This window comes from Epinephelus moara, chromosome 16 (genome assembly GCF_006386435.1).
Source record: "Epinephelus moara isolate mb chromosome 16, YSFRI_EMoa_1.0, whole genome shotgun sequence".
NCBI lineage: Eukaryota > Metazoa > Chordata > Actinopteri > Perciformes > Serranidae > Epinephelus > Epinephelus moara.
In genome coordinates, this window is record NC_065521.1 from 34,902,819 (window position 1) to 34,915,147 (window position 12,329).

General features: G+C 40.3%; 1 protein-coding gene across 1 annotated transcript in view; it reads left to right on the forward strand.

Annotated features, from left to right (window-relative positions):
* Positions 1 to 12,329, forward strand: part of LOC126402343 (metabotropic glutamate receptor 4-like) — a 52,586-nt gene that overhangs the window by 3,642 nt on the left and 36,615 nt on the right. Inside the window, exon 2 of the mRNA XM_050064243.1 lies at positions 112 to 269. Within this exon, the coding sequence (XP_049920200.1) occupies positions 112 to 269 (158 nt within the window). The remainder of the gene's footprint in view (positions 1 to 111; positions 270 to 12,329) is intronic.

Consider the following 12,329-nt stretch of genomic DNA (forward strand, 5'->3'; position numbering starts at 1 on the left):
GGCTCGTTTGAAATCATCACCAAAGTTATCCACGAGGACCGGGGCCCGAAAGAGTTTACATTTTGCTTAGCATATTTAAAGTTAAAAACGTGATGGATTAAATTCTGACAGCGTCTTCTTTCTTTCAGGATTCGATCGCTACTTCATCAGCCGAACGCTCGAGAACAACAGGAGGAATATTTGGTTTGCAGAGTTCTGGGAGAATAACTTCCAATGCAAGCTCAGTCGACACGCTGTGAAGAAAGGATCTGGCATCAAAAAATGCACAAGTGAGTCCACGCTTAATAGCAGAGAAGGCACTGGGTCAATGGAAAGCACTCAATCAATGACCAAGTATATTGATTGGATCTGCTGTGAATACATCATGCGTGTGTGTGTGTGTGTGTGTGTGTGTACGTGGTACGCATAGGTAAATGTATTTGTCATCAGGGAGAAAACAATCACACTCCTCTAATTTAGGTTAAATGTAATGCGCGTGGATAAGTGAATGGGAGTCTCTAATTTCGTCCGGGAGAAATTAATGCTTCCATTACTCGTCTGTTGGCTACCTCAATTTGCAGTGGGCGACAATAGCAATCACAAAACTATGCCACCGCATGCGCTGAAAACATAATCAATAGTAAATCCAATCAGCCCATTAGAAACAAGCTTTCAGGTCGTTAAAATCAGTAGGCTCTCTGGGCCTGTCTCTCATCCCAGTGTGCAGTGCAACGCTGCATCTCAAGCAGTGCTGGCTGACTGATTTAAAGCTGGTAATGTTTCCAGGCAATACATTCCTCATGTATGGCGGAGTATGGTAGAACACAAAAACCTGCGCTGCCCGTTCTCTGCTATTTGAGAGGAACTGATTGGATTGTATGATTGCACCTGTCCTTCACTGGTCCAGCCTTGGTAGCTAACTGCTATCAATCTCCAAGAGAGGGCAGAAATGTCATGTTCATTTAGTTTTGAATATAAATGAGAAAACTCCCACACACTGTCTCACTTACTGCTGGAATATTTATTAATGATGTTTTGGTCTTTTTCGACCTTCATCAGGTATTTAGGAATGCACCGCAACGGTTTCACACACTGTATATGCACACACAGGACCGCTCAATTATCCAATCAGAGGACCGCAGAGATTGGTTCAACTGGTGAACAAAACACCTTNCACACACACACACACACACACAGCCATCCAGGTTTGTGGGTGAAGAAAACATCAGACTAGAAAACAAAGTCTCACACTGTTATCCTATGTAACACATTATAGCGCATCACTTTATGGAGCATCAAACTATCCAAAGGTCAAAAATAGAAAATGACAAAAGTATGTAAGGGCAAGATCATAAATCTTACAATAATAATATGGGGAAAAGCTTTGCTAGAAACTTCCAAGAGTACAAATTTGAATAAAATAATAAATACTCTTGTTGTCTTGCCAACCAACAGCTTCTGCCAACCACCTGCAATTATAGTTCTGCGGACTTTCTGCTGAAAATATGGGTGAAAATCACGTCCTTTAGCCTTTCTTTGAACCATAATGTTGAATGTGGATGTGAACAGCACATATTGACGAAGGGCCAGAATTTTAGTACGAGATTGCGGCATTATTTCATCGATTCATGGAAATCTAGCACTGTGAACACATTAATACTAAGGTCTAATAAATTTCAGCCAATGTTGCACGGGTGCAAAATGCGGTTTATGTAGGACTGGCAGGACAGCTGAATCAGACAGACAAGCTTCTGTCCTTCTGCCTGGATATTTTATTGCAATACTCAGCACATTGCAATATCGCAGTAATATTGTATTGTGACCTAAGTATCATGATAATATCGTATCATGGATCCTGTAGTGATTCCCACCCCTACTACGAGCCCGCCTATACAGACAGGTTTCTGTGATGTCCACTCGAAGGCATTGAAGCATGATGGGCAGCTGGCAGTACCCAAAAGGACCAGTGCAAAGGGCAGAGCTAGTGATGTCAGGGTTAACAATGTTAATCCTCAGGATCCTCAAACACGTCACGTAACGTTGCTATGGTAAAGCTGTCCAAGCTAACAGGCTCAGAATATGTCCGTGGCTGCTCTCTTTTACCCACCGATGTTAAAAAATGCCAACTTTAAGTCCCCAGAAGAGTTGGGTACCAAAACCAGGTGCCAATATACGCCGTTGTAAGCATTTATACTTGCGCGGTGGTGTGTCTGTGTCACTCTGCAGTTACACCTCCAAAACACTAGTCAGCAGTGGGGTTTCTGTGAAGTTCTGTAAAGTTTAGTTGATTCAAAACACACATTTAACATGGCTTAATAGCAACAATTTCAAACACAAGTACACAAATCGGCTTCATTATGATTCGCAGCATTCACAGACTTGTCTTTTATCTGGACACATTTTCCCCACAAATATAACATGCTAATGTTATTAGCACAAGCCTATGGCATTTTACATTGTATAAATTAGCCTAGCAGTTAGTGGAGTTTTCCTCTACCCATATGAAGTAAGGATAAAACACACATAAGACTTAAAACGCTATTTTGTGAAGGCTTTATTGTCTTTGCAATTTATTGTTTCTTATCTGTGAAATGAAAGGAAATTATAGCTTTATTTCCACTGAGGGAAATGGTCGTGCCGTGTAGTTACATTTCTGTGGAGGTGCACGTCAGCCAATGGCGTAGGTACGGCGTCAATGCGACGCATAAGTGCAAGTCCTGCAAGGTACATACTGGACCAAATTACAACAGACTTACAAACTTACAAAGACTTTGGTGCCTTATTCTGGTGCCAGACTGTGCGTGTAGCTAGTGTATGCCGCGGTGGATAGAAAGAAAGAGAGAGCATGTGTGAGAATGCAGCAACCAGAGCAGAGAATATGAAGTTAAAGGCAGAGCAATGTGTGTACAGCTGAAGACAAAAGTTGGCGTAGAATAAATGTTCCAACTCCTCCAGACCCAAACCAAGCTTCCATGTCTTGCTTGTCACATGATGATTTAAGTGATGGGGTTCAGCCCCAAAGTAAGCCTAGTGAAATATTATTGTAGTTGGGTTAAGAGTTAAGTTAATTGTGAAGAGGTAATACATTCTTCAATTTCAAGTTTAAATTTGTCTTTGCAATAAAAAAGGCAATCTTTTTAATGTAATTGGCCCTTGTTCGGTCTTCCTTTTTTGTCAACTTTTTGGTTCAGGCACTGCTAAGGTATTAGTACCATGGTAAAAGTATCGTAGCACCGGTACTGGCAAAAACCCAGACAATACCAAACACAAGTCGGCTCACACATGGCGCTTCTCATACAGCAGGAAAAGGGACAGAATAGAGCATGGAGGCAAGACAGAAGAAGTAGCCACCAAAAGAAAGACTAAGGACACTGATGCAGCTCAAAGAAATGACTACTAGAGGAGGAGGAGGAAGCAACAACAAATTATAGTATATACAAATTAATGTATAAATTCAGAGATTCCTATGGGGAGCGATGAAATGCAATCAAAGCATAAGAATAGAATAAAGCAGAAGCAACTGTAGTTAAGCCCCTCCCCCGAATGGTTCATAAGAAACCCATTTACTGTATCTTAGGAAGGAAAAAACCTTTAGTCTCAACATTTTTTAGATTTTGAGTACAGCAGTTGCATGAGTTGTGCTTGATTCTTTTCCTCGTAGACAGAAAAGCACAGTCAAAAACAACAAGCCTCTGTTCCAAGCCTCCTGGAGATACTGTGGCGCTCTCATATTAAGATGTCAGTACCAGTAAAATGTGCGAAACAGATGGTATAGTAGCTCCGTAGACCTCTTTTTCCCCTGAAATGACTTGTTTTCATTCGGATTATTAGATTTGGCTTCCTAATCCCACTAATAATGGACACTGCAACCTCAAAATGTCACCAAATACCATAAGAGACTAAACAGATGAAAGGACAGAGCTAAACAATTAAGCAGAGATTTAACTGTCACCTCTGGAAACAACAGTGTGAGATATGCTTCCAACCGTCCACACTCTCAGGTTTCAGGAGAACACGTTACCTTGAATGATTTCTGTATTTATCAGTTGTCATGGTGGCTGCTCTTGGCCTAAATTGCTGCAGGCCCTTTTCTTCCTCTGAGTAGCCTCCAGGGCACAGTAAATTTTTACAGACAAGAGGTACAATCATTTCACTCAGAGCCCTTTGCAAGTACTATCACTATTCTCCCCATTGTTCCTTTTGTAAGCACCATCATTTCCTGTTCCCACCTCTGCTGTTTGTTAGTCAGTGTAATACTGTATTGTGCAGACCATGCATTATACATCAAGTAGCAAGTTATCTTTTAAATTACTGGGGAAACTTTTAACCTCAAAATCCTCTCTGTAGTCCTGTGATTATATTTTATAGCCTGTTGTCAACATTTTTTTTAACAGCACACTTAATAAGCAGGAAAGAGTGGATTCCTCTCTGGAAAAATCTCTGTTCAACCACCAGGGACTGGAAAATGATATTCTTAAAGTACTAACATGATTAGATGGGCATGTAATTATTCTATTTGCATGGTATCAAAGCTTTTAATCACACAATGGGAGTCAGTGGCATCTGATTTATGTACCATAACAGCAGGGTAGTAAGAGGTCATATTCCAGGACTGAGACATTAAAGTGTATCTGACTTTGACAGCGTGGAAAACAACACAGTGCAAATGTATAATTCAGGTGCTATTGCTGCTGTTTTTCCCAGTGTTCATGTATCTGCTGCCCCAGAGGCCAAGATTTACTTAGTGGCGTCAGATGTACAATGTAAGCCCCGACCCACTGATCATTTCACTGCTCGGTGTGGATGTTTTCAGGGTGCAGCAAAAATACTATCTGGAGGACCTGGACAGGCCATAAGCTGCTTACTTTGATTCTTCACATATGTATTATAATACACCCACTGCACTGCATTATACAGGACAAACTATAGTCAGTGTAATGTAATACAATTCAACAACTCAACACATCATATCCCCAAAACTGACCAGAAAGTTAAAATAAAGACTTTTTAAAAACAGTTTCAACAAAAACTGAACATTGTGACCCTTCATGAAGGAGGATTTGTTGCAGGACTGTTATATTATAAGCGTTAAGGATGGGCATTAAGGTAACTTCAGTATTCGAGTGCTTGCATTAAATCATTAGAGAGTACTCGAGTATGGGATGTAAATTAGCTGACGAGTGCAATTTGGAATTGATTTATTCAACAAGCAGGCTTCAATTAGCCTACTAAGCCACAAATTGAAAGTTAACTTGAAGAAAATCAGTAAACTTTCTGCTGCTGCCGCTAATGTTACATCGGTTAAACACAGCACTGAAGGACCGTCTCCCGAGATGCTCTCCCCCAAGTCAGTTCACTATATGCCCCGGTAGCATGAGCTAATATAGCAGCAGCAGCCAACGTCCCAAACAGAGCTGTTCAACAGTCCCAACAAACTTACACCAACACTGAGACAGCTCAACTCTGTCGTCAAACCTGTTAATAAACTTTAGATAACATTAGCCGTGCAATGCTAACAGTTACCTACATAGCTGTGCATGTGCGTGCAGGTGGTCTCTCATCAATTGTTCGACACTACCACAGCAGTAGTCTTATGATGAACAGAGAAGGAGAGAGAAAGAGGGACAGTGGGGTGAGGAGGCTTGCACACCTCTGTCAACGAATGGAGTATCGGCTTTTAATTGTGGAAATACAGTAAAAACAGGCAGCTCTGCAGCAACGACACTGTATGTGTGAACAGTGCAAGCGTGCCAGCTGCAGCAGATAAGTGAGGAAGCCGTCACACGCTACTCACATATGCAGTGAGGCCCGGGTCTTAACGTACCTGGCAGGTCCCAAAAATGCTGATACCAAATGTACCAGCAAAATGTTTCATTTGTCTGCCGCCAAAATAGGTCATTTCCAATCAGGGCTGGAAATTAACACCCACCAAGCGCCAAACGCAGGTAGATTTTCTGTTTGGTGAGTACATCTTGGAAGGCTTTCCACCACACTGGCGAGTAAATGTTTGTACCGAAATAGTCATGTAATTGATTACTGTGCTAAGAGCCTCTGCTGCATTTTGGGGTCATCTAAGGGCACACTGTTCTGCTTCTCCTCTCCTGTCAGTGTTGGAGTTTGACAAGCAAACACACACACTACACTACAGATGTGTTTTTCACACTTCTTAACAATGCCACAGAACAGGCTTTCTAGCAGCCACGGTAAGCTAAGATCGGACAATTGCTGTTTGGGGGAAGGGTTTAGCGAACCGTAAATTCCAGTATACTACCTAGCTTGACTGTATTTCTCTAATAAAATGCAAAAAGAAACATGTAATCCATTTATGTTTGCAAAGTTAGGAGCATATGAATTAGGTCACATAACAAAAACAGTATCAGTTGACTCCTTCTTAGCTTCAAATAAGAAAAATGTGCTATCGAGTTGATAAAGTTTGCCAAACAACATGGTTCCTACAGCAGAATAAGCAGAACCCCAGAAACTCCTGGTTACAGGTACCAATTATACAGTTGAGGTTTGTAGGGAATACAAAAAGAAGTTTTACTCTCTCTCTCTGTTTCAGTTGTGAGTTGCATGCTGTGTTGAATCCAATAATTCTTAAGTTTGCTATCTGATCTGCTCAGACCTTTCACTGTACATCACACCATTTCACGCTGCTGAACCATAAAACATGATCCTGTTTTGCCGAGCACAATGAGAGAGAATCGGCTGATACAACCGAGAACTCGTGAAAAGAGAGACAAATTGGCAATAATAGAAAAAACGACGCACGGTATCATGGCACGAGATTTCTCATCACAGCTGCATCGCTCAGAAATGAGCGGGGCTGACACATCAATCATCATTACTGTGGGATGAGCAGACGACTGCATAAAAGCACTCCAGGTGACTTTTCAATACTTTTTGTGTCTTAAAACATGAAACACACTACAAAGTGGAACACAGAGGAGAGCATTTTGCCAACAGCCCAGCGACTTCACGCAGGACGTCCTATAATTAAACTTTTCTGTCTAACTGGGCTGTTGGCAAAGATAAAATCCTCTGCAGGTGCTTTGCGTCTTGTTCACGTCATTTCAGGACCCACTGGAGTTCAAAATTTGAATAAGGCAAACTGGCTTGAGTCATTCTGTTGCTCTGCATCCCTGCAGACATGAGTCATCAAGGCTACCAGACACGAGCACATGCCTGCTCAATTGTCTGACGTGGATTGCTCACTGAGAACATCAAGGACACCACCTGCAACTAAGCAGCGTTCACCTCTTTGATTCTCTTGAGATGCAACACAGATATGAAGGCTCACGTAAAAGATAAGCCAGACAGCAGCAAAGACATGTTCCCCTCACTGTGGAGAAATTAGGACTGACCCGCAGTGCTTTAGAATAATTACTCTGTATGATAGCAATGGAGGACAGATATCCCCATTTAAAAGTAATTTGTTACCCTCAATTTCTTACCTTAGACATTTCCTATAATTAATTCTTGTTTAAAGGCAGTTTGAGCTCATTTGCTATCCATAGCTTCAAGCTGCAACAATGGGTTCACTCCATCTGAGCGACTGTGTCTTTGGAGGCTGTGATGACAAGCACTGTGGTCTATTTTTGTCACAGGGATGATAATGCCCAATCTCCTTAATTAGAATAAGGAAATGGGAGGGGATTGTAATGGATGTCGACCAAAGTTTGCCAAACCCCTCACTAAAGCCACATTAGGGATCAATTTAACTATTATTCTGGAGACTGTCATGCCAAACGCATGCATGTGTCCAAAGACGGACATCATGCAAAGGTCGCAATAACTGTAACCTTATTAATGGGGCAAAATGAGTGAACACCAAAATTCAAAGAAGCAAAAATGATAAATCAAATTGAGGTAATAGAGTTGATTGAATATCTGACATGGTCTAAGACTTTGGATTAAAGTAGGGATGCACCGATATGGATTTTTTCAACAGATACCAATAATTTCCTGCTTCTTATGGCCGTTAACCGATACAATACCACATAATTTCAAGTTTTTGTATTTTAAAAGAAGTATATAACCTGTAGTGCATGTACACCTGAGGTTGAAAGGCTAAGATGTAGTGAAAAAATATGGATAATTTTATATTCCATTGCTCCGACCTGACCAAATCAAACCAACATCACTATTGCTAACACAACAAAATCAAAGAACAGCTCTGACTCTTCATACCTGCCGACATTAGGCTGTGAAAAAGAGGGAGACTGTCTGGAGTATTGTCAAATGTTGTACCCTCAACACCCCTGCCCCCATATAACCCTACACTACAGATGAACATGATAAATACAAGGATGTGAAAGTAAAATGACTTTTAATCGGTATTAAATTAAGAGGGAAATCATGAAGCCCAGTGTTACTGTGTAATTCTCTAGTGTATCAGTTAAGTGTATAAACTACACTGCAGTGTGGAGTCTCTACTAACAGAGGCAAACAGTGACGGCTGACTCATATGAACGGGTTGAATGCACATCGGTAGATCCGTGTTACATCTGCTGTATGAAATGTTTATATCATAACTCTGCATTTTTACAAACACACCAAGGCTCTGACTAACCCTCCCACGATAGACCAGCCTACAACTACCAAGCAGAATAGCAATGCGCTACTGATTCACCTCACACATTAACACTCTACTCAAACTTACTAATAATCGCTAACCATGTGATGCTACAGTTAGCGATTAGCTGCTTTTTTGAGTCGAGTCTTTTAGAAGCTTGGTGTTGGATGTAAGCCGTTGCTGCTAACTAGCTGGCACTAACACTCTGGAGACGGTCCTTCAGCGCTGTGTCTTACCAGTGTCGGACAATTGCAGATCAGACCCTCGTTGGAATCTTGTTGTCTTCCTCTGAAACTGTGAAAGACGTCTACACCGTGACCTGTTTTGCCCTCTAGATAGCATGCTGCAGTTGTTGTTTTTCTTCTCTGTGTTTATTGGCAGCTCGCAAACCAAGTTTGAAGTAACATGTACCGCCACTCACTGTGTCGGGCGTGAAGATGCTGCCCTTGTTAAGTCATTGAGAGCAGTCTGGCTTCGTATTGTTGACGCTAGTTGTCGGCTATAATTTTTAATCATCGGAATACTGCATAATTGTAAAGATGTCCCATTATCAGTGGATAATTTATCGGCCGGATATATATTGTGCATCCCTAGATTAGATAATTTAATACACATGACAAGGCCCACAACTTGCAATTATTTTCAGAGTCAATCAACTATTTGATCTATTGAAAGTGTTGAAATGCTCACTGCAGTTTTCAAGAGCTCAAGATGACAGCTTCAGATAGCTTCTTTTGTCCTGCCTACAGGCCAAAACTCAAAGACATTTACTATAAGAAAAGGTGAAAATATTCTAACAAAAAAAAAAAAAATCAATTTTTAAAATAGTTGCCAATTAGTTGCTCAACAGCTACCCCTCCTACAGTCACCCATTATGTTGAAATGAGCTTTGCCCAATGAAAAAAAGACCCATCCAGTCTGTTCCATCAGCTAAGCACATTATTAGCCCAGAGGCCCATAATTCTGAGCAACACAAAGAAAGAAATCACAGTGTGCACAAGTAATAAAATCAAATTTTTCCACCCCTCCACCTTGAATGAACATACACTGTGACCTGGAGCAGTCTGGATCATTGTGTTCTTTCAGAGTCTCAAGGTTTGCCATGATGAAAACTCCTAAAGCACTGATGAAAAGATAGAGTCACAAGGTTTTATCTTCATTCACATCCATGCTTGTTTTGCACTGCTGACTAACCTTCCAGCACCACATCTCAGAATCCAGTTACCCTCCTTTGTATCCATCCATCAGCCAACTGGAGCCACGTATGAGAGGAATAAACTCTTTAAACACACAACACGTGTCTAAACATGGATGTGTTCTAGTATTTCTTCAGGTTATGCAGAGGGATGATGTCAAATAAAATTAAACATCAAAGGTGCTACTTTATTAAAGATTTAATAATCCACAGGAAGTGTAAGATCAAAAAGATTTGCAGTCATTTTTTCTACACAGATAATGAAAAAGTATTAGACACCTGTCAGAAATATAGTTGGAAAAAAATAATTGTGCAATTATATTTAAAGAGTTTATATAACAGGGGTTCTCAGATCTGGCAGTAAGTGGCTTTGCAGACCAGTGGAGATGGTGGGAAGGTGGGGATGTATGTGACCAGACTTTGTCTACTTTAAGGGGACCTATTTTGCTTTTCCTTATTTCATGTATATATAATGTTACAATATAATTATTTAATCTTATGTAGACGTAATCCCTGTGAGAAAAACCTCAGGCTAAATACACAAGCTGATGTCAGCTCATGACAGATTTCTTCCCATGGTCATCTTCTCCGGGAATGCTACTGTGAGTGTTTCCTGCTACATGTAGCTACATGCTAATGTCAGGGAAACATGTAATCTTGGTTGCCGATACAAATTTCTCCCCTCCTGCTGGAACATGTCCTGTTGTTTAGAAGCTTTTATTGGGGATTTTTCACAGTAGAAAGTGCCGCTATTTTCCGTTACAGTCATTACCCCAGCTGCAAAGAGGGTGCAGAGACGTGGCGATACGGAAGAGCGAGTCGCAGACCAATCAGAGCAGACTGGGCTTTTTCTAAAGGGGTTGCTTGAAGAGACAGGTGCTGAAAGCGAGTGTTTCAGACAGAGGGTGAACACAGGTGGTCCTGCACAGACAGTGTGAGGAAAATAAAGTTAATTTTGAACATTAAAGCATGTTAAATGTTTTAGTAAAAACCCAGTATGCAAGGATGAACCTTAAAATGAGTTTAATAGTTTTATCGTGATCCCCTCCAGACATGTTTAAAGACATATAAAGATAATCTGCCTTTAATAATACCTCTGTCTGATGGGTTTTCCATGTTATTTTCCCGTACTTGAAGTAATTTAAAGAAGGTTCAGTCATTTAATTCAAATTTAACAAAAATAAAAGGAGGAAAAACACTCCTTGGTGCAGAGTATCAACAAGTGTTTCCTCCCCAGAAAGCCTGTTTTAATTATTGGCTGTGGCCATGCCAAGGATAAAGAGAAGTAGACTTGTCAAAAAAATGGCAATAAAATTACAAGTTCATAAATCTAAATGCAAAACGCTAGCCTTAAGCTAACACTACAGTCACTTCTCTACAGTCGGGTAATCATCACTGTCACAGCTGTAGATTACTGGATGTAGATTTTGCATCTGGTGTGCATTAAAAACTGGACAATGAGCCAACAGTGGGTTTGCAGCATGACATCTAATAGAGCCATATTATCAGCAGTCAGCATCCATTTTAGATGAAAGAATAGCAAATATTGCCACATATAGCCTTGAGTTTTTCTCATTCTTGCCTCCTTTCCCTCTCTATTTCCATCCTCATCTCCACTGAGTTACTATACTGTCAGAAAATGAGACAGCCGTTACAAAAAACACCTATAAACAGACTTAAAATACAACTTAAAATGTTCAGTCTACCTGTGTGGCTCACAAACTAAAATCTTTTTACAAGTCTTTTACAATTTTTTTTTGCAAGTCAAAAGCCAAAATGGTTTGAAACCACTGGTCAGCCTGACCTGCATGTCTGTGGACAGTGAGGGGAAACTGGAGAATTACAAGAAACCCAACTATGCAACCTTTTTACACAACTCAGTTTCATTCCCAACTCGTCAAATACCGATGCTCAGTCAGTGGTTGCATCAGACACAGACCCACCAAGGCACTCTTTAGCGGCGGTATGAGACGCAACAGGTGGTGGCATTTTCTAACACTCCGAACAATTGTCTGCACAGGGCAGGACCTGGATGAGTCAAACAAACTATGGACTTTCACCCAGGAGCCGACTGCTCACTTCCCATGTGAAACCAAAAGACAAGGTAGCTTTATTTGTATAGCATATTTCATACACCGAGGCATTTCAAAATGCTTTACAGAGCCATAAAATAAAAACATTATAAAGGATACAGATTTACACTAAAAGAGTAAAGAGATAAAAAGGTTATTTAAAATGATTCAAAACGGAGTTTTAAAAAAAATTGAGAGGACATTTAAAAACAATTAATCTAAAAAAATAGAGAATAGAAAATAAAAGATTTAAAGTGCAAGGATAAAGTTGAAGTGCAGTTAATTAAATAAATATTTGATTTCATAAAAGGCAGCAACACAGAAAAGTCTTCAACCTTGATTTGTAAGAAAAGTAAGAGATGAGTCAATCGAATCAATCAACTGAAGGTCAATTGAGTTATTCTCATAACAGCATAGTGTGCTAGTATATCTAGCATACTACTCTAGTGATGTATATCATGTAATGTTACCTTATGCTAGTAAGGAAATTACGTATTTTAAGCCAAAC